At 41.5% G+C, this 23,725-nt stretch overlaps 2 protein-coding genes across 2 annotated transcripts; one reads left to right on the top strand and one right to left on the bottom strand.

Moving 5' to 3' along the window:
• Positions 1–1,780: 1,780 nt before the first annotated feature.
• Positions 1,781–15,122, top strand: pmelb (premelanosome protein b). The gene is made up of 12 exons (XM_028583966.1): positions 1,781–1,951; positions 4,279–4,374; positions 4,641–4,787; positions 6,828–6,956; positions 7,373–7,534; positions 7,913–8,245; positions 10,185–10,403; positions 11,672–11,809; positions 11,887–11,989; positions 12,076–12,281; positions 13,157–13,247; positions 14,684–15,122. The coding sequence occupies exons 1-12, from the start codon at positions 1,894–1,896 to the stop codon at positions 14,844–14,846; spliced, it is 1,845 nt and encodes a 614-aa protein (XP_028439767.1). The 5' UTR covers positions 1,781–1,893; the 3' UTR covers positions 14,847–15,122.
• A 1,751-nt stretch (positions 15,123–16,873) lies between these two features.
• Positions 16,874–19,708, bottom strand: tuba1c (tubulin, alpha 1c). The gene is made up of 4 exons (XM_028583967.1): positions 19,586–19,708; positions 18,203–18,425; positions 17,953–18,101; positions 16,874–17,861 (listed from the first exon to the last, which is right to left on the bottom strand). The coding sequence occupies exons 1-4, from the start codon at positions 19,586–19,588 to the stop codon at positions 16,881–16,883; spliced, it is 1,356 nt and encodes a 451-aa protein (XP_028439768.1). The 5' UTR covers positions 19,589–19,708; the 3' UTR covers positions 16,874–16,880.
• Positions 19,709–23,725: the final 4,017 nt, after the last annotated feature.

Raw genomic sequence — 23,725 nt, 5'->3', positions numbered from 1 at the left:
CTGAACAGGATTTGCTGTGAATGCTGACATTGTTAACAAAAAGAAAAAGGTTTAAACAGTGTCACAAATTGGCACATACGCAACAAAAAAAACCTCTTAACAAAGTCACTTTTTAGTTCCTGGGGAGGGGAAGGTGGGGAGGTGGGTGGAGGGGGGGGGGGGGGGGGGGTAGAGGGACAAAGCCGGATGAATTTAGGGAGTCACAAGTGCTTCAATAATCCTCATTAACGCTGCATTCCTCCTTTCTTTTTTTTTTTTTCTTTCTAAGCAGACTGTGTGACCTATTGTTCTAATGACACATAAATGAACAACTTCCTTTTACACTTTAATATTTCTGACATTATATTTCACCACAGCATCATATTTAAGTATGTCGCCAATATAACTTCTACAAATATAAAGTACTTTTTGTTGTTGTTTTTGTTTTCACGAGGTGGATTTAATCATCAGTAGCAAGGTGAATTTCAGAGTAAATCTGCACTTAATTAGGAATAATTCGACGAGCAGCCCAAAATAGGTCAGCTGATTTTAGCAGAGATTTAGAGATATAACCATTCATATTGTATTCGAAAGCACGTGTTTTGTGGAATTGTCGCATAACACCCAAAAATTCACGCCCCTGTAACCTCATGATTTAAATTCAATCCTGTTGTATCGTACTGATCTTTAAACAGTTTCATTAATAATTGCTGCCCCCCAAATGGATACATTTTTGTTGTCTTTTATTATTGTGACAGAGGCCTCCCAATATTGCCAAGATAATAAAATAAGATAGAACTTAGTAATAGAACATAGTATTTATCCCAAGGGAAATAGATGTGCAGCAGTTACAAAGTAGGAAAGAGTGCACATATACAGTATACATATATATCCAAATATAAAATATAAGTTATTGATAAGGTGCTATCCAAAATATATAAACAGGTTAACGTAAAAATCATGAGAAAATAATAATTACACAAGGTCGATGTTATTGCTGATACAACACAAATGTACACATACTGTAGAGATGATGTAGTGTGTATTCAGTGGTTGAAGAAGTATTTATTTAAGTAAAAGTACCAATAGCACATTATGTAAAGTACTTTGTGCATGTCAAATTCCTGCATTAAGAATGTTACTTGCGTAAAAGTACAGAAATATTACCAGCAAAGTGAACTTGATTAATGCATATTATATCATTACGTCATTAATACTGACGCATTAACGTGTACGCAGCATTTTTCATGTTTTAGCTGATCTTTTGCATGTAAATGAATCGATTAAGTAACTGCAGCAGGGGGAATACTTGGAGTGGAGTAAACAGTACAGAATATTCCTCTACAAGTATAAAGGGACATTAAAAATATACTTTGCTTATATTAAGTCAAATATAAGCCCAGTACTTGAGTAAATGTACTAGTTACATTCCACCACTACCTATACTGGTATGTACTGTATGTCACTGAGCTCAGCTATAGTCACAATCAGAATGCTTTATTGATCCCCTCAGGGAACAACTAGTGCAGTTCATATGTGCATATGTTTCTTAGAAAGATTTTTCTTTAATTCAGTTTATGCACACTCGAGCGTGTCCCATGATCCAATCTGTCGCCATGCAAAAAGAACATGTGGACTTTTTACATTTCTTACGTGATTATGTGTTTTTTTCTTCTCTACTGTATGTATGACTGTAATCCCAGAGACGTGCTTTTTTTTTTAAAAACTGTAAATACACAAAATCAGTCCAGGTGGGTGCCCCCTAAAATCTGATTGGATAAGGTCCGCAGGAGGCGTATCTTCTACTAATACTCTATGTGAGGCCAAACACCAGACGCTTTATAAAGCCCCATTTCTGTTGTCTGGTGCTCACAAAAAGGGATATTCCAGACAGAGGAGGTGCACTGTGTGACAATGTGGACGTCTGTTGTGCTGTCGGTGTTGCTGGCAGTGGCTTCACACACTGCGGCGAGTAAGTACAGACCGTACAGTAGGCTACGTCTTCTAGCTTCCAAACGAATGCTGACAAAGTACTTCAGAGTGAGCGTCTCTTTAGTGGGCTTTCGGGGGGGTGAGCGAGATCGTTCGCGGCATTTTAATGAGATTGCTGACGCTGGGAGAGTTCTAGACGACATCACTAATCGAGAGTTACCACTCCTTTCAACAGTGGTGGGGGGGAAGTATTCAGATCCTTTAGTAAAGGCGAAAGTGGCAACACTGCAAATATAAAAAAATACTTCATTAGAAGTTAAAGTCATGCATTCAAAATGGGATGTATCTAAGTACAATTAGAAAATCTAAGCCAAAGTATCAACAGTAAAATTACTCCCAATTCAGGAAAATGGCCCCTGAGTGAGAGTTTTACCATTATATATCATGTTACTGGATTATTATTAATGTGAATGCAGCATTTTACTGTCGTAGTTGGTCAAGATGGAGCTAATTTGAACTGCTTTATTCCTACTGTTGGGTACAGACAGGGCTTCCTGCATGCACTTTATTTTGTATGCAAACTATTCATCTGAACTGCAAAGTATTTAACGCTGTCAGATAATCGTAGTGAAGTAAAAAGTTTGATATTTCCCTCTTAAATGTAGAGTAGAGTAGAAATATCAAGTTGCAAGAAATGGAAATACCTGTGTAAAGTATCTCTACTCGAAAAAACGGCACTTTATATGATATGTTCTATACTGTGAAGATGTTAATGTCAAGTCAACATTTTCTTTCTTTTGTAAAGATAATCTTTTGGGCATTTCCAGCCTTTATTTTGATAGGACAGCAGAAGACATGAAAGGGGAGAGAGGTGGGGGAGTGACATGCAACAAAGGGCCGCAGGTCGGAGTCAAACCCGGGCCTGCTGCGTCGAGGAGTAACCCTCCATATATGGGCGCCCACTCTACCAACTGAGCTATCCGGGCACCCAATGTTTTCATTTTAAATGTATTTGTCCTAATTGTCCCAGTATGGAGAAACTTTCTCACACCTTCAGTCAACTGGCACGCTGTTTCTCTGTCAGTCAAAGGCTTAGCGAAGCTATATTACGTTTCAGTAAAGTGCTAATTCTCTGTGTGTTTTGATCTATGAGATCTGAGTTTCATATTTTGATTTTCCCATGACCTCTTTACTCAACCACGCATGTAAAGGACACAGAATGTGACCTATGTTCAGCAAAGCGCCGACTTATTTATCTTAATCCTTAGAAATTATAGGATAAGTTCACATTCTTTCAAGTCGGTCTTAAAGCATTTCACACGTGCTCATGTGTGTAATGAAAGAGTTGTAATAATTCCTCTTATCCATACTGACCCTGAAGAGATCATTCTGGGGAATATGAACGGAAAAACTAAAGGACGGAGAATTACATTTTATGATATGTACATGTAAAATCTTTTTCAGAAATGGAGAGTCATGACTCAAAGGCAGTGAGTGGAATGGTTGTCAGCTGAAGTTAAACCCTGACAGGAAAAGAAAAAGGAGAGTGATTACTCTGAAATAATAATATTAATACCGAATTCATAATCACATTGAAAAGAAGTGTGATTTAGCTGATAATTCACTCGGTTATCTGCTATTGTGTTCAATCCAAATTCAGCCACGGGACATTGTTAATCTGCGATCAGATCTTGCAACCCACTCAGCTGAGCGTCACATGAGAGGGATTGGAGGGACCAGAGAATTATATTTCCAATAAAACTAATTTTTGCTTCAGTCACATTCCCCTTTTGTCAAATCATTGGTGATAAGTATTACACAATGTATATATAAAATATTTAAAAAACAACAATGGAGTTTTGGGAAACTGTAAAAAACAATTAATACATTTCACTGAATGAGATTGCAAGAGTGCATTAGAATAAATCTAAATATATGATGTAATATTTTTTTGTTTTTACAATAGGAGACAAATAGGTAACATTTTATTTTAGGGGTCTGTAACTACCTAATAATTTCCTTAGATGTTTAAAGCAACAACCAAAAAAATGGAAGGTCCTTAAAGGAAAAGCTTAATTTAAACCTAAATACTGTAAATATTCATTCATTTCATTGTATCCACTGGAATCGTTATTCTCCATATACAGTATGTTAAATATTATTTTATGATTAAATGTCACATTTTCACTTGGTCAGATGACTCAGTGTGCACTGATTCTGACTCTCTAGATTAAGAATGAATTGGAATTCTTAATTTCAAGTGTACAAATGGTAGCCCATAGAGCTCATAAAAAGTGTTCCTGGAAAATATATGTGCATGGAGATGTGTTCATATTCTGTTTTCAATATTTATTTTTGACATTTCAGAGCCTAGAAACCGTTTCACTCGCTATCCATCATGGAACAATAAGATGTACCCGATCTGGAAAGATGGAGACCCACGATACAAAGACTCCTGGAAAGGTACTTCTGATGAAATAATGTTGGCATAATTACTATGCTCATATTTTCTTTACTTAATACAATTTTGTTTTGTTATGTATGTTTGGGAAAATGAGGGTAGAGAGATTGTATTGAAATGCAATAAAAAGATCCCCCATTACTTTAGAATTCTGAAAAAAGAAACAAAATGTGTGAACTATGTATTTAATCTGAGGATCGGTAAGCATATTTGGACCCACAGCCTTGTAGATTTTTGTGTTCAATGCTCAGTGTTCTTCTTCCTCCAGGTGGAAGAGTGACTTTCAATGTGGGGAACGATTCGCCGACTCTGACTGCAGCCAAAGTGACTTTTACCATCGACTTGGAGTTCCCGCACAACCAGAAGGTGCATCCTAATGGAGATGTTGTTTGGGCCGAAGACTGCATAGTCAATGGTAACACACACCGTGTACACACACACACACACACGTTTGTGGCACTATCTTTGTGGGGACCCGTCATTGACATAATGCATTCCCTAGCCCCTTACCCTAACCTTAAAGGTCCCATGGCATGGAAATTTCACTATATGAGGTTTTTCCAGCCTGCCTATGGTCCCCCAGTGGCTAGAAATGGCGATAGGTGTAAACCGAGCCCTGGGTATCCTGCTCTGCCTTTAAGAAAATGAAAGCTCAGATGGGCCGATCTGGAATCTCGCTCCTTATGAGGTCATAAGTAGTAAGGTTACCTCCCCTTTCTCTGCTTTGCCCGCCCAGAGAATTTGGCCCACCCATCAGAGAGAGAGAGACATCATGGTTTTCAAACCATATATATATACCATATATATGAATGGACCAACAGATCCCGTGTCTCTGGACGGAGACCAGTGAAGGATATTAGAAACACTTTTCCGGTGATGACCAAGCGTTACTGCGCAGCCTCCAGCTGAGAGAGACGACGTAGATGTGACGTGAGCAACCTGTCTGAAAGTTGGAAGTCTTCTGGTAGCTGTGCCAAGAGAAATCTCAATCATTCCCAATCTTGCAGAGACGGAGAGCGTAGGTATATGTAAGGAGATAACATAAGCACAGGCTAATTATTGCTAACTAAAATGCTAGTTAACATTAGTAATTAAATTTAAACAACTAATGTAAGTTGAAACTGCGAGTACTGTACTATACGGTAATTCCTCTACTATGTGACAGAAAGTCGCGTGGTTATGACACAATCGTTAGCCTATTTTTACAAAAACGTCTGCTACGGAGCCATAACGTGAGAAACAAGGTAATGGAGCCTTTTATACATTGACGTGTTTCTTTAGAAATAAAAATAAACAATGGACAAATAAAGTCTTTAAACGCTTCAGATGTAAAGTTATTAGCTGTCAAAGTGACGTCAAAATGAATGGGAGTCAATGGGATGCTAACGTCGGGTGATTGTTTTGTAGCATCAAAATGGCGCCATAGGAGGTTCGAGTTGTGAAGCTAAGCTTACCCTCTTGTTTCAAACAAGCAAAGTGGCAGTTGGTCAAGGCCACACCCCCATCCTCCACCTTGCCCCCCCCCTCTCTCCTCCTCAATAGCTACAGACACAGAAATGGCACATCCTAAGGAAAGCTCATTGTGGGACTGGCTCTAGTGGCTGTAATTCTGCACCAAGGCTGAATTTCGGGAAAGAGACTTCAGATACAGTATTAGGGGACCACTAAGGTCTATATAAAAGAGACTTCAGATACAGTATTAGGGGACCACTAATTTATATATAAAAGAGACTTCAGATACAGTATTAGGGGACCACAAACTATATAAAAGAGACTTCAGATACAGTATTAGGGGACCACTAAGGCCTATATAAAAGTATCCAAAGAGCACCATGTCATGGGACCTTAAACCATCACAACTAAATGCCTAACCTTAACCCTCACCCTAACCATAACCTAATTCTATCCCTAATCCTACAACTAAGTCTTAACCCTCAAACAGCCCTTTAAACTTCCGGGGTCCAGCATTTTGGTCCCACAAAGCGGTCGGGACCCCACAAGTATACTGGATTCACGTTTTTGGACACACACACACACACACACACACACACACACACACACACACACACACACACACACACACACACACACATACACACAGGTAAAATGCTACACACACCCTGCACTGAAATGTGGTACACACATTCATGTTCCCATCAGGAAGAATTTAAATCCCTTAACCTTTCATTTAGCCCCATCATTAAGTCCAATACTTTGGTTTATGAGCAAATACCTGCAAAACTAATGATTTTCCCTGCCAATTGTTATCATGCCAACAAGGATAACCTTCTAAACATCAACATGTTAGCATTGTCATTGTGAGCATGTTAGCATACTGACATTAGCATTTAGCTCAAGGGCTTTGCCCTGTGCCTCAAACAGCTGCTAGTGTAGCATGGCGGCAAATATGTCTTTGCACGGTCTCTAAAACTCAACACTTTTGCTTCTGCTACAGGGACAAAGTACCAGGAGTCTGAGCCAGTATTCCCAGCTCAGAACACAGACTGGGAGGCTGTTTTCCCTGATGGGACACCAGTTAAAAAGGACAAGAAGCCGGCCTATGTGTTTGTCTGGAAGACCTGGGGTGAGAGGAGCTGTCGTCTTTTATCAAATACCTCTAAATTATTTCTCTTCTGAGGGTCACAGAGTTTCTTGTGACCTGAAATATAAGCCAGGATGGATTATGTATGAGCCTTATCACATAATCAGATTATGTTGCTTCATCTGCCCTACATGTACATTTTTTTTTTCTTTTTTAAGCAAATAATCCATGATTTTCAGTTTTGGGATTCAGACTTTGCATGTTTTATGGCACAAGGCATCAATGACATTATATCCAAAAAGTGTCATATTTATATAAAAAGTGTAGCATTTATATCTTCTTTTAAAGCAAGCTCTGACCCTGAACGCATTCTATAAACAGTTTTGTATTAATTTGTAGATATTTGAGGCAGCAAAGTGCATTTCATACTCATCAGGCTCTGGATGTTCATTTGGCAGGTCAGTACTGGCAGGTGGCAGACGGCCCCTCTTCCTCCCTGACAATCGATACGGATGAAATCCCACTGGGCTCCTACACCATGGACATTGTTATCTACCACTACCGTAGCAAGGAGAAGTTCATTCCTCTGGGATACGCCTCCACTCAGTTCTCCATCACTGGTGAGTTAGGAGACTGTATAAAAAGGGTAAAAAGTGGAGGGCTTGTTAAAAAAAACAAGCAAAGACAATACCTGTTATCATCTTCTTTGGACACTTTACAACTTTCTTAAGAAAACTGCAATACCTTTCCCCCCAAAATATCCCAAAATATTACCAATTATAATAATAATAAAACAGAACAAAACTAAAGTATTTAAGAATACATTAAACTGTGGAGATTAACAATCAAAACCCTCTAATATAGGCTACATCAATCCATTTAATTCAAGGTAGGTACAAATTCAAGTGTAGTTACCTGTGATGTTATTCTACACTTTTAAACCATTTTTAATTAAGGTGAAAGTTGTTTTACTTACATAATTATTTGGTGTTTCTCAGATCAAATCCCCTTCGCCGTCTCTCTGGACCAAGTGAACGACATCGTGGCCGGGGACATGCGCTTCATCCAGAACAGGGCGATCGCCTTCACCATCACCCTCCACGACCCCAGCCAGTACCTCAGCAACGCAGACATCACCTTCAACTGGGACTTTGGCGATCAAAGTGGAGCCCTGATATCCAGAGAGCTAACTGTCACTCACACCTACATCAACTCTGGCTCCTTCAAGCCTCAGGTGGTGATCCAGGCGGTCATCCCAGATAAGGCCTGCGACCCACCAGTTAATCCCCCAACCAAAGCCCCTGGTCCACCTACTCATCAGGGCACCACAGGTAAGGCAATGCAAGGCAAAGCTAGGCTAGGCTAGGCAAGGCAAGGCAAGGCAAGGCAAAGCTAGGCAAGGCAAGGCAAGGCAAGGCAAGGCAAGGCAAGGCAAGGCAGCTTCATTTGTAAAGCACATTTCAGCAACAAGGCAATTCAAAGGGCTTTACATAAAACATTAAAGCAAAGTTAAAAACAGTTAAAAATATTAAAACAGCTAAAACAGAATGAGACAGGTATAAAAATACAAGAATAAAAGTTACACTGCAGTACAAAAAAATGAAAAAGAAAGGCAGCATAAAAAAGAAAGGTCTTCAGGCTTGATTTTAAAGAGCAGGTGTTAAATAAACATCATGCTAATGTTAATTAATAAGCATTAGCTAGCTAGTGGTGTTAAGTGCTCATTAGGTTAGCACCATACAAATATTTCTATGGTTAGCATGCTATCATACTAAAGTATATTTAAGCAATAGCTCATGTCATGAGCTTTTATAAAAGGGTCATAAAGTATGGCAATATGAAAGTTATAGTCACATTCTCATCGAAATATATATTTATTACAAAATATTCATGTTTACAATAAAATAGTTCCTCTGACCTAGCTAGGCTGCACATAACGTTACCAAGGCAGTTGCTACACATGTCATGTGTACACTAGCTAGAAGCTAACACAGGCTAACCCTTTTTTGCTTAATTTACAAGCTAAAAACAGGCACACAATAACACTAACTAACTAACCGGGGCAGCAGTAGACCAGCAACTCTTTTCTGCGAGGTAGAATAACTGTTTTTGTCAATGTAGTCTGGTGGCTTTGAAGAGAGAAAAGATAACAGCTTCAGTTCCACCATAGGAAAGGGCTGTCTGACAGCAAGGTAAAGCAATAAAAAATAATATAAATATAGCATACACTTAAAAGGATATTTGCTGATTTTAAACTAGCTCTGTGTCATGGCAGTGTATGTGTGCAGCTGAACAGCTTCCCTCCATGGCATCAGCTATCAGTTTGTTAGTCTAACGTTTTATTTCTCAGACGCCCAGTGAAACTGCAAAGGAAATCACGGCTACGAACCAATCAGATTGCTTGATTTGAGCTACAACTGCTTATAGCGCGTTCCAGGCAACGCATAACTCGTCTTTTCACAACCTTCTACCCGTGAAAGTGCCCTGGAACGGCAATCAAACTGTAACTTACTACCCCTGAACTCGTACCAGATCGTTGTACTCCCAGTTACAATTTTTGATGTCACACACACGTAAACAACAATGGCAACCCCTGTTGATGCTGTACAGACACCAGTGATTAACGGTGAGAAATAGAAATAAATAGACATGAATAGGCAACGTAAAGTAATTCCGCACATTGTAATTAAAACAATACACATACGATTGTGTACTGCTACAGGTTATGTTTCAAGCCCAAAATATGTCGCCGACTAGAAATTGCTAGTATCAGCTAGCGCTAGCTAACATTAACGTTAGGTAGCCGCTAGCTAACGTTAACCTGACTTGTCATGACTGTGCCTGGAAAGCTACCAAGTCGTGACTTGTGACTTGAAGTCGTAACTTACGGGCTAAAAATTGTGTCTAGAAAGCAGCATTAGCTTCAGCATGTTAGCATTTAACATTAGCATTTAGCTTAAAGCTATAGTGCGTAGTTTTCTGTCATCCCCATGAGGAATTCTAAGTAATGACAACAAAACTGTCGGCGGGTCCACATGATACAAACCTTCCGTGACTGCGCAACCCCCCCCCCCCCCCCCCCACACATGCACACTTTCACTTATGTAAAAGATAAGTACTTTTTTCCAAGAAAGTAAATAAGTGTTTTTCATAAAATCTAACTATCCCCTATAAAATGTAACCATATTTACAATATTTGTACTTGTGTGTATACCTTAGCTCCACATACGTACATCTTAATGACGCACAAACAAATTTCTCTGTGTGTAGTGAAAGCTGCTGCACTGGCGTCTGCTCTCCCCATACTGATTTCCACCAAGGCAACTGGTCTGACTGTCAACATGCTTCCTTCGGACACAGAGGAGGACAACACTGAGGATGAGGCCTCCACTGCCCCCAACACTCAGCCTGCCCCGGAAGCACCCACAGTGGCCAAGACTCCCTCCCCCGTCAACCGTGACATGCCAGCTCACAGTGAGGCACAGACAGGTAAGATTTTAAAATTAGAGCAGGGGTCTTCAACGTTTTTTAAACCAAGGACCCCTTAATGGAAAGAGAGATGGAGCAGTGACCTCATATACTGTTTTTTATTAAAATTAAGTTGCATATTGAACTGGGCCTACAATAACATGTAGGGCGGCCTAAAGCCTTTATACATACCATTTTCGCATAGAATACTAAGCTATTAAAATAGCCTTATAATTGTTGCTATGATTTTTTAAATCAAGTTTTCATTTTATAACATACATGTGGCACAGGAAATTTTTAGGATTAACTGTATTTTTGGATGGCTACATTAGTGACTATACCTTACCTATAGGCCAGTAATCCTGTCTTCAGTGGGGATTTATATTTGCTAATAATATGTTGGATTCATTGAAAAAACTTTCAAAAATCTACAATAATTTGGAGGCCCCCCTGCATTGACTCTGAGGACCCCCCTAGGGGTCCCGGACCCCCTGTTGAAGATCCCTGAATTAGAGTATAACTAAATATAACCAGAGGCTCACTTGTTCAATCCCCACCCGAGGTATGTGCAACAGAAGTGTGTCCTGTTAAAGTGAAAAATACTTAGTTGATACCAGCTGACCAGAACCAGATAAAAGCATCAGCCGATTTCCTTAAATGTAAATTTGATGTAAATCTTAAAAGCACTGCCATTGTGTGAATCCTGATTTGCATGCTGACTGGAGTTTTTTCGGCTCAGGTTTTCTTATTTCATTTTTTATACATGCATCTACAATACGCACCAATCCAAGAGTAGCATGTTCAATTTGAAGAACCTGTTGTTTTTTTTGGTCAACTATATTGACAACGATATTTGGAGAAAGGCTGTTCCAAAGTACGGCACAGAATAAGAGCTTCTGGCTTCATTATTTACAGGAGGCATTATGCATGAATGCACATTGACCCCGATGTTGTAGCCATGCTGAGTATACTATGGAGCATTGTAATCTGTTAAAGTGTGAACACAAATATTCAGGAGCAGGCTCATTGATGGTGTGGGAAAAAATGTATCTTAGCTGTACAGGCAGCAGCCCTACACTTCTAAATATATTACTTTAACTCATGTTAAAAGACATGCATTCAGTAAATACAGAATCATATTATTTGGTACCAACAAAAAAAAACAGGCACACTTTTATGACACAGTAAGCTACAAAATGACGCTGCATCAATAATGATTTCTTAGTAGGAATATCCAAAAGGATCTGTTATTAGTGAGCTAATCCCCTGCTGCTGTTTATTCTCCCCAGGTGCAAAGCGACCGGTGATCCTGACGGGCCAAGCGACTGTGGTAGTCGTCGCTAAGAGGGACGCTGATGATAAACCCTCCGACGATGACTGTGTCATATATCGTTATGGCTCCTTCTGCACTGGCATCGAAGTGTTTGGTACGTTACCTTTCATTAATGATATGATCAGGAAGCTGTCAAATGACATGTCGGTGACCTCTTGTCTTTGTTTTCAGAGGCCATTGAAAAAGTAGAGATTGTACAAATGGACAACGCTGTGATGGCAACACCGGACATGGACAGAAACGTGTTGGATATCACTGTTACCTGCCAGGGAAGGTGAATGCTCCTGCACTACACTTCTATCAAAATAAAAAAGCATTTTATTGTTTATTCTGACTCCCTGGAGCTTCTTCTTCCTGCAGCCTTCCCAAAGAGGTGTGCAGCGTGATTCTGGATGCAGAGTGCTTGAGGCCGATTCACACGGCGTGCAACATGGTGGAGCCCTCCAAAGAGTGCCAGCTGGTTTTGCGTCACTTCTTCAATGACTCTGGTGTCTACTGCATCAACGTGTCCATGGCCAACGATGTCAGTTTAGCTGTCACCAGTGCCAAAGTCAACGTCGACATAGGTACGCAGCATAAGCACTATATCTCTCATATATAGCTCTCAGGTCATCAGGCAGAGGTCTTCTAGCTGTACCCAGAGTTAGATCCAGGTCCAGTGAAGGGGGCCTTCACTTACTGCGGTCCTGCGCTCTGAAACAATCTGCCTGATGACCAGCACAACTGTCCACATTCAAAAGCAAACTCATCTTTATGACATTTTGTGAAGCCATCCTGCCCTTTTTGTCATATGGTGATGATGAGGACCATATTATTTTAAGCTCAATCAGTAGCACATATAAGCTCAATTGTGTGTGTGTGTGTGTGTGTGTGTGTTTTGGTGTGGCTGTGGCTCAGGTGGTAGAGCGGTCGTCTACCAATCAGGTTTGTTGTTTGAGCCCAGTCCAGTCCACTCCTATGTCGAAGTGTCCTTTAGCAAAACATTGAACTGTCTTGCCAGAGGATAAGACATAGCTCCCGGTGCTGTGCCATCGGTGTGCGAATGTTTATCTGATGAGCGGGTGGCACCTTCCACGGCAGCCTCGGCCTCCAGTGTATGAATGTGAGTGTGTGAATGGTGAATGTAAAAGCGCATTGAGTAGTCGTTAAGATTAGAAAAGCGCTATATGAATGCAGTCCATTTACATTTTGTGGATTGTCTTGTTGTGTTGATGCTTGTACTGTATTCATATTGTGGTTGTTTTTGCTTTGTTTCTAACATGCTTATATTTCTATATTTTGTCTTTTAATGTAAAGCACTTTGAGTTCACATGTAATGAAAGGTGCTTTATAAATAAAATTGACATTGCCAATGCCATATTATATAATAGTGCAGTGGTTCGACAGTACAGTACGTTTCTCCATTTGATCCTGCTTATTGACAGCGTGATCCTTGTTTCAGGTTCAGGTCTGTCCTCTCCTGGCACCATCGCCATGGTGTTGGGGGCCCTGGTACTTGTTCTAGCAGTTGGAATAGTGGCATATTCTTACAAGTAAGAACTGACTTTCAATTTTCTATTAATTATACACAGTTTCATTTATTTACTTTAAGGGTTTTCCTGATATTCTACATTTGTCTTATTGTCAACAAATCCAATGAAAAGAAGTAACTAGTATTTCCTGTGAAGCCAAAGCCAGATAGACCTTTGTTGCATGTCAAACCCCCTCTCTCGCATTGTTTCCTGTCTACCTCTTCAGTGTCAAACCATCCAATAAAGGTGAAAATGCCACAAAAAATAACTTTAAAAAAACATACAGGCATTGTAGTTTATTTGGACTCAATCCCACCAGGCTGTTCTCATACACTGTTCGAACTTATACCTACGAAAAGTAATGCACTTTAATTTGTGTATAACCCTTGCAATCATGAGCCGGGACGTGCAAGGTGGCCGGCGGGCGTAGAGAGTGCAAAAAAAATCCATCCCCAAACAGCATGCTGCGTTCCAGACACACTTTTTAGCCTGTAAGTTAAGACTTCAAGTCAAGACTCACAACTTGGTAGCGTTCCAGGCAAAGTCACGAGCTGGCTAGCTAAACATTGCACCATTGGTAGGGTTCAGATTAGGCTACCTAACGTTAAAATTAGCTAGCGGCTACCTAACGTTGATGTTAGCTAGCGCTAGCTGATACTAGCGATTTCTAGTCGGCGACATATTTTAGGCTTCATTTAATAAACATAACCTGTAGTAGTACACAATTGTATGTGTATTGTTTTGATTACAATGTGCAAAATTACTTTAAGTTGCCTATTCATGTCTATTTATTTCTATTTCTCACCGTTAATCGCCGGCATCTGTTCAGCATCAACAGGGGTTGCCATTGTTGTTTGTTGCCAGTCCCACGATGAGCTTTCCTTAGGATGTGCCATTTCTGTGTCTGTAGCTATTGAGGTGGAGAGTAGGGGTGTGGCCTTGACCAACTGCCACTTTGCTCGTTTTGAAAGCCATGATGTCTCTCTCTCTCTCTCATGGGTGGGCCAAATTCTCTGGGCGGGCAAAGCAGAGAAAGAGGAGGTAACCTTTCCCCTTATGAACTCATAAGGAGAAGATTCCAGATCGGCCCATCTGAGCTTTCATTTTCTCAAAGGCAGAGCAGGATACCCAGGGCTCGGTTTACACCTATCACCATTTCTAGCCACTGGGGGACCATAGGCAGGCTGGGGGAACTCATATTAATGTTAAAAAAACTCAAAATGAAATTTTCATGCCGGGACCTTTAAAAGTTTAAAAATAAAAGTATGCATTTGTCTTCTGTAGGAATGAATGAGCTTCAGAAGGGAAGTATTAAGAGACTAACACGTAGTTGGTTTTGGTCTTTTCATGGGATTTTGTGGAAGATAATATAATTATAGAATATTACCAGCTTTATCAGTAAAGCACACTAATTTAATCTAATTTAAACAACTGTTATTTAATGCTTCAATCAACAGACGCTTTAAGTCCTACCGTCCTCTGAAAGAAGACCTGATAGCATCTGCAGGGCCGCATGTGGGCCGGGCTCCTGCCTGCTCTGGAGCCTCGATGTTCTGGAAGCTTCTGAACAGACGGGGAGCTGTGGACGACTGCCCTCTGCTGCAGGACCGACCTGTGTGAACCAGCCTCACACCACAAAATGCAACACCAAGAAACTTATGATTCAAAGTTTTCTGCACCTGAGATGTCTTTTTATACTTTTTTTTTTTAAACATATTTTCTAAATGACAAACTCAGCGTGTAATATTTAGGTGTTCAAATCAAAATCTAATTTTTTCTTGAATTACACTTTAGACATGCTCTGATCTTTTGTACCTACAAAGTTGGTAGTAAAAGTGTATACTTACATTTAGACAAAACTGAATTTTTCCAATAAACGTTGCTTAAAACAGTTTACAGTTGTGTAGTCTTATTTCCCTGTGACTTTTGACACTTTTCTAACAGTACAGTTACTGACGAGGTAGCTACACTAATGATGTTGATGAGCTCCTTAAAGGACAAATCCGGCTTAAAATGACCCTAGGGGTTAATAACACACGTGTACCGAGTCGACCGTTCTTTGGGATATGTTTTCATACTAATCGAATGTGACCATTCTTAGCACAAACCGCTAATTAGCTTATAACGCTAGTTGTCAGGGCACGGATAAAGTAAAAAGAAATCACTCTTTCTATACCACTAACCAGGCTCAAAATAGCACCACACTTTCACGGTAGCATAATGTAAGCATTGAGAACATTGTAAGTGTACAGACAGTTTATTAAAAAGATAGTTTATAAAGACAGTACCGTTCACCTAAACAGGCAGGCGCCATCTTGGGAAAACAGTCACGATCAGTCAAACGACGAACGCCATGCTTAAGCTATGTTACTGGTTACATGGTGTGAATGTAGGGACCTTCGTTATGCTACCGTTGAAGTGTGGTGCTATTTTGAGCCTTGTTAGTGATATAGAAATAGTGAATTCTTTTTACTTTATCCGTGCCCCGATGACTAGCGTTATAAGCTAATTAGTGGTCACATTCGATTAGCAAGAATACAAAGACATTAACATGTAATGTAGTCATGCGTAAATCAAGGACACTAAATGAAAAAAAAAAAACATAGCTTCAACATGTCAAATTATATCAGCTTTTTAACTACAAACTGTAATATGTTAAATGTAAAAACAAAAGTGTATAAATCCATCCATCCATCCATCCATCTTCGTCCGCTTATCCGGTGTCGGGTCGCGGGGGGAGCAGCTCCAGCAGGGGACCCCAAACTTCCCTTTCCCGAGCAACATTAACCAGCTCCGACTGGGGATCGAGGCGTTCCCAGGCCAGGTTGGAGATATAATCCCTCCACCTAGTCCTGGGTCTTCCCCGAGGCCTCCTCCCAGCTGGACGTGCCTGGAACACCTCCCTAGGGAGGCGCCTAGGGGGCATCCTTACCAGATGCCCGAACCACCTCAACTGGCTCCTTTCGACGCAAAGGAGCAGCGGCTCTACTCCGAGCTCCTCACGGATGACTGAGCTTCTCACCCTATCTCTAAGGGAGACGCCAGCCACCCTCCTGAGGAAACCCATTTCAGCCGCTTGTACCCTGGATCTCGTTCTTTCGGTCATGACCCAGCCTTCATGACCATAGGTGAGGGTAGGAACGAAAACTGACCGGTAGATCGAGAGCTTTGCCTTCTGGCTAAGCTCTCTTTTCGTCACAACGGTGCGATAGATTGAATGCAATACCGCACCCGCTGCGCCGATTCTCCGACCAATCTCCCGCTCCATTGTCCCCTCACTCGCGAACACAACCCCAAGGTACTTGAACTCCTTCACTTGGGGTAAAGTGTATAAATGTAAAAAGTTATTTTTTTCCTGCATATATGCTGCATAGTTAATGAGAAAAGATATAAATGATTGGTGTTCTGAGTCTACAACTTTATTATGTGAATTATGTTTGTTATGTGATAACTCAATATTAAGAATTTCAACATTTTGCAGGACACTCATACGGTATATTTAGGTTGAATTTATAAAAGACAAACACATTCACATGTCATAGGAATTTTATTTAGAACATAGTCAAACTAGTAATTGACAATAATTTGTTTGGAATGCATCCAAGAACACATTGCAATCAATTTCGTGTTTGACAAGCGCCTTTTTACCCCCTTTTAATATTCCTCTCCTTCCTCCTCTCCCTCACCCTCAATAGAGTCAACTCCAACCTCCTCATAATCCTTCTCCAGAGCTGCCATGTCCTCTCTGGCCTCAGAGAACTCTCCCTCCTCCATCCCCTCACCCACATACCAGTGAACAAAGGCGCGCTTAGCGTACATCAGATCAAACTTGTGGTCAAGCCGAGCCCAGGCCTCTGCAATAGCAGTGGTGTTGCTCAGCATGCACACAGCCCTCTGGACCTTGGCCAGGTCTCCACCAGGAACTACAGTGGGCGGCTGGTAGTTGATGCCCACCTTGAAACCAGTGGGGCACCAGTCCACAAACTGGATTGTGCGCTTGGTTTTAATGGTGGCAATGGCAGCGTTTACATCTTTGGGCACCACATCGCCACGGAACAGCAGGCAGCAAGCCATGTATTTGCCGTGGCGAGGGTCACATTTCACCATCTGGTTGGCTGGTTCAAAGCAGGCGTTGGTGATTTCTGACACCGAGAGCTGCTCATGGTAAGCCTTCTCAGCAGAGATGACAGGGGCATAGGTGGCCAGGGGGAAGTGGATACGGGGATATGGCACCAAGTTGGTCTGGAACTCTGTCAGATCAACATTGAGGGCACCATCGAAACGAAGGGAGGCAGTGATGGAAGACACAATCTGGCTGATCAACCTGTTGAGGTTGGTGTAAGAAGGACGCTCGATATCGAGGTTCCTACGGCAGATATCGTAGATGGCCTCATTGTCCACCATGAAGGCACAGTCAGAGTGCTCCAGGGTGGTGTGGGTGGTCAGGATGGAGTTGTAGGGCTCCACCACAGCGGTGGACACCTGGGGAGCTGGGTAGATGGAGAACTCCAGCTTGGACTTCTTGCCGTAGTCGACAGACAGACGCTCCATCAGCAGGGAGGTGAAACCAGAGCCGGTGCCACCCCCGAAGCTGTGGAAAACCAGGAAGCCCTGAAGGCCGGTGCACTGGTCAGCCTGAGGACAGAGAGGGAGAGACAGTGAGATACAGTTATGTCATTTAATTCAAAAATTAGGAACGGAGCCCTCCTGATATCAAGCTACCCACCAGTTTGCGGATCCGGTCCAGCACCAGGTCGATGATCTCTTTGCCGATGGTGTAGTGTCCACGGGCGTAGTTGTTGGCAGCATCCTCCTTGCCGGTGATCAGCTGCTCAGGGTGGAACAGCTGGCGGTAGGTCCCAGTGCGCACCTCATCTGAAGAGACCGATTCGATCAGAAATGACTCGATGGTTTAACTTAAAAAAAAAAAAAAAATCAAAAGCTAACTATGGCATCTATATTTAATTGGAGTTTACCAATGACAGTGGGCTCCAGGTCGACAAAAACAGCTCTGGGGACGTGTTTTCCAGCTCCAGTCTCACTGAAGAAGGTGTTGAAGGAATCGTCTCCTCCTCCAAGAGTCTTGTCACTGGGCATCTGTCCGTCCGGCTGGATGCCATGTTCCAGGCAGTAAAGCTCCCAGCAGGCATTGCCAATCTGGACACCAGCCTGACCGACGTGGATGGAGATGCACTCGCGCTGTAGAAAGAAAAGAAGAAGATGTTACTTGCATGCACTTGGTTTTAAATTGCACGTTCCATTTAGGCTACATTCTGACGCTGCTGGCTTTTACATGAAATCTACAACAATAATTGTGTGCATCTAATCCTGCTGGAAACTAGGAACTACCCCTATCTGAGATGAATAGGCAGTGCAGCAGGAGGAGACTCCCTGCACCACGATCTGCAGGCTGACAGAAATGCCTGACAACAGCCCCCGCCGAGACAGGACACTCGTCTTTCCTCCTTTCTGTCTTCTTGTCCTTTTTTTTTTTTCTCCCCCACATGCTCCCTCTTTTGCAAGCTCAAGCGCAAATGCAAATTCATTGGCCCGTGCACATTATCCTTCTGGAATCTTCCACTTGCTCACATGCCTTGAGGATGCACGATCAATCACAGCTTCAATGCTCGGAGAAAAGAAAATAATTTGCCTGAGCACAACCGAGTCATTTTACATTATATTTGAATATAATCGAAATTCAAATAGCAGTTTGGATTAAATCAAAAGAGCAATTATGTATTCAAATGAACCCTTCACATTTCAAGTCATGCTTGAAACAGAAGCTTTGTGTTGTGTGTTGTTGTTTTTTAATTATTGATGAGGTTAAAAATAGGATATTTGCTGCTGTATGAATACAAAAATGATAGCTCCAATCTAATGTGTCCATCCATCCCCACCCAATCGGCCCCTCCCTGCCTTCAAACAGGGGAGGGCATATGCAAGGTGCACACGTTCAATTTGACAAAAAAAAAATAATAATAATAATAATAATAGAAAAAGGCAATTAATGCTGCTGCTTTATAAAGACAAACACAGTTATTCACCTGAGTGCCTGTTACTAAAGCCTGAATGGAGACAGTCGGTGCATTGTTCTCATCCCTACAACGTTACACAATGACAGTCGCACCGTGCAGTGCTGCACACCGCTCAGTTCATCAATCAACAGCAACATTATAAGCCCACTGTTCACTTTCATTCCTAAATATATATGTATAATATATTTAGAGATGACAGATGATGTCTTGATTATTAACGACGACGGTGTGTAACGTTGTAACAAGCAAGACCTTACTGCTGGACCTTAATCTCTAACCTCGCAAAACTGCTTCAGACAGACAGCTGAGGAAAGATCGACTTACCATTGTTTTCGTTTGTGGTTCAAAGAGGAAGAGGAGAAGGAGACAATGTGAAGAAAGAGGATTTTTTTTTTCTTTTTTTTTTTTAAAAACGGTGTGCTTTGCGTCGCGTGTTGTACCCAACGGGGTCGATGCAACAACTGGTGAACGGGAGGGCGGTGCTACCATATTTATACACGCAGGGCTTCTGTGCACGGTGGAGAGAGAGAGAGAGAGAGAGAGAGAGAGAGAGAGAGAGAGAGAGAGAGAGAGAGAGAGAGAGAAAAGAACTAGGCCTGCTACCATTTGGTAATGATGTATAAACCGAGCTGTTCTGTATGTTGCATTCAAATGTATTATGTAAAACCTGCTCTTAAAGTGCACTGCGACATTGTTATATAGCCTAGGCATTGTATTTTAGATGGGATTAAGAATATAAATATCTGGGGGTTTTCCTACCATCAATGTGAGCATCAAAACTAACTAAATGACCCCCCCAGATCTAATGATTGTTGTTAGTCCCCAGTGTTATTTATTTATTATCTGCTTTTTTTTCGGTTTAGACATGGACATAGTAATAATAATGGACAGATATGATGGGGAAATGTATTTTTTTGTATTGAAAAACTTAACATTTTCTTGAGGGAGGATCCCTAAACCAACTTTCACAAACCCAGGGAAAACACTGAATATGTAATGGCACTTTTTGTTTTATTTTTTTAGCTTAAAGCCTTGTTGCAATGCAATGTTCCATATTTCTGATGTTCAGAAATGAAAGGCCATTCTTATTGAATAAAGGGGTAGTTCAAACAAAGCCAATTAAGCATGCAGAGGAATGAGCAAAGACTGCATCTATTATGTGGGTGTGGCAAACTGCAAATCAATGGCCTACGAAGCTAAAGCCTACAGCTATATATCCTGGTGCTTATTAAGCAAATTCTGTGTGCAAAAAATGTGCCTTTTCTTTTCACTGCACTTGATATAAACGATGGCAAAAATGGCTGAATGCTTCTGCTGCACAAGATGCTTCCATCCCACTCTCGAGCTTGGCATTCGCGTTGAAGCCTGCCATGGCAGCTATCCCTCCGGCCTTGCCAGCTCTCGAGCTCCCCTCCCTCTTTGGCCCAGATTCTCTGCAATGATGTCACTCAGTGGGCCGATCACGTGGCTGCATGTCAGCCCGTCTCTCCGTTCAGCTGGACTGACGTTGGGGTTGTGCTTCCTCTGCTTCTTTCCTGTTTTGTGGAACTGAAATAGCCGTTTATGTGACATAATGGTTGCACTAAAGCACTTCATAAGGTCCTTGTTCACAGTGTGACTCCTGCAGTAAAAACAAACAACCATGAAATCCCATGCCCTTTAAGCTGCCTTGAATGCAGGGAATGAAAGCCATTTGAAAAGAAGCTTGCACGTTGCGTCTATAACATAATCAGCAAGTCTGCTGCAAAATCCCTAATGCAGTATGAACTCCAAATGTTGCTTTTGCCAGAGCCATAATGCGGGAGTTATCATCATTTATTTAGCAGGGAAGAGAGGATGTATAATTTACAACCAGCTTTGTGTGGCTGCTATTCTCAATAGGGACGGCAGGGGAAGAAAGAGAAGAACAGGAAGCAGCCAAGACTTATTGAGAGAACATTCTGCACCCCTCCTCCTCCTCCTCCTCCTCCTCCTCCTCCTCCTCCTCCTCCTCCTCTTCCCGAGCAGCTGTGAGACAGGGAGGGTCTGAGCAGCTGCACACCCAGAGGAGAGAGGGAGGATGGGAATGCTAGAGAGATGGGAGTGGTCCTTCATGGCATGGAACTGACCGCACTGTGTCCTGCAAAAACAGAATATGATACCCGACAAAGTGACGGAGCACATTTTTCATCTGTCACAGCAGAATCCTCACGTGTTAATGCAGGTGCGGTTATCTAAACTGGGCCATCAGACAAAAGAGGAAGGCTGTGTTATAAATATTTAAATAGATTAACGAGCAAAGATTTTGATCTTGATATATTTGTGTTTGACTGGTGTCATGTTGCACAGCTGGGCAAGAACCTCGCAAGAACGCTGTTCTGGAAGGTCCATGTGGTTACTGTACATGTTTTGGTTCCGCAAACCATTCAAAATAGAGTAGGACATGGAAACACAGATACAAGGGCATAATTGTAGTGTAGCCTATAGATAATCCAATAAGCCACTTATTAATAAATCTGGATGTGACAATTGATCAGAAAGTATCGTACCATGAGATGGCAAATGAGGCAATTGAGGAATAAAGCTGAGACATAATTGAACCAGCAACACAATGTTTTTAAGCCAAGAAATTGTTTTAAATTGGCCGCTGCAATCTTTGGGCATAGCTCTTTTTTTAAGATTTAAAATGGCTCATTATTTCACAATCAATACATCTGATCAGCTTGCTCAACACCTGGAAAACCTCAAAAGTGACATAACAATCAGATATCAGAAATACCGGCACAAAAACACAACGGCTAAGACTACGTAAGACAGGTAGATGTCATATGTTTTGATTTGATGGTGTTGAAAAATGATACACCAAAAAGGGGGGGCAGAGAGGAATGATCTGATTTACTGTGATTGTTGCTGCTATGTAGCCTTCTGCACCCACAATAAACCGAGAGATGCAGCTTCTCTTGACCAGCATGACAAAGTGGGTTATTTTAAGCCGCCATAACATTCATAGAGGTGTCATTACTGCCTCTGAGACAACTGTTGTCACAGAGCGTTCCTTTGTTGTTAGCAACCAAGCCCGCTAACTGTGTGTCAGTTTGCTTTTCTCTAGCTCCACTGAAGAACAATTTATGGTCTCTCTCGTTGAAAGTTGAATGTTTGACGCAAACAGAGCTGCTATGCACGTCCAGTTACGTTACCGCCCGTAGGAAGAACGAGGTTTTATACGTGTATGTGAACAAAAGAGCCGACCCACATTGGTGCCATGCATCTCGTGCTTGCGGAGGCCACACCCTTATGATCCTCATGACAATTGATCTTGTTTTTTTGGTTTTTGTCATCAGTTTTATGAGAGGAGGACACATGCACTTATAGGTGACAGGATGTGTGTTTCCTTACAGACACAGGACATCAGGCTGACATATTTTTTTGGGGAGAAGAAGTGGCTGAAGGCGCCTCACATCCCCCAACAGAGGCAGCTGCACTGCAGTACTTTAATGCTGCCATTTAAGCTGGATCACGTGACTTCAGATAAAGGCTGTCTGTGTGGATACTGGGCTGTCTCCAGGCAACTCCATATTCATTTCCTAGCAACGGTTAAATCTTGGGAGGAGGGCTGGGGGGGGGGGGGGGGAGGGGTTGGGCATCTGTGGATCTCTGTGGCCTACATGTCTCATCTCTGACATGGCAGTTTGACCTCTTTTTGTCTATGATAGACTGAAAATTAAGTCTGAATACTGGGATTAAAAATCAAATGCTACTATTGTTCAATAAAATCCACAGCCATCAAGTTTTTTAAATATGTGGAATTATTGACTGCATGATGTATAACAGGTCTCATAGGAAGCTAGAGAGGGTCAGAGCAAAAATGCACCAAACTATAACTAAAGGCAAAGGTTTTCTGGACTTTTTTTTATACCTGGAAATAGGGCTTAAATTACTGATGACATTTTGCATCAACTGCAGATGCATATTTCTTAATATTGTCATTAGGCAGAGGATTCATAATAACACACTTACACCAGCACGCCAATGTTTGTGTAAGATTTGTATAACTTTGCGGTGTGGAAGGCAACTATGAGTTTGAAATTCAGGCAGATAGTTAGATGGTAATTAGTGTTTTTTTAGGGGGTTTTGATGAGTTAGATAGCCTGGTTGATTTTCTACCGGCAGGAGTTCAGACGCCAGTCATGTGTATTGTATGAGGCCAGCGAAAGATTAAAAGAAATAATCATTGTGACTATAGTTATAACAATGTGATATATTGTCAAATTGCAGACTATTTTATTCTACTCTGTACTTTGATAAGTAGGCTACACATTGTATCTTATCACATCTATTCTATTACAGGCTGTTTTCTATGTTAATCTGCATGGATTTATGTGATTATAATGTGGAAGTGCATACAAACTATTTGCCAGACGTCAGACTGGGCCTGTGTGGGTACCAGCATGCTCAAAATGAAGCAGCATTTTCCTCACAATAAAG

This window comes from Perca flavescens, chromosome 7 (assembly GCF_004354835.1).
Source record: "Perca flavescens isolate YP-PL-M2 chromosome 7, PFLA_1.0, whole genome shotgun sequence".
NCBI lineage: Eukaryota > Metazoa > Chordata > Actinopteri > Perciformes > Percidae > Perca > Perca flavescens.
Note: the sequence above shows the minus strand (reverse complement) of the source record. Positions and strands in the feature narration are given on the sequence as shown.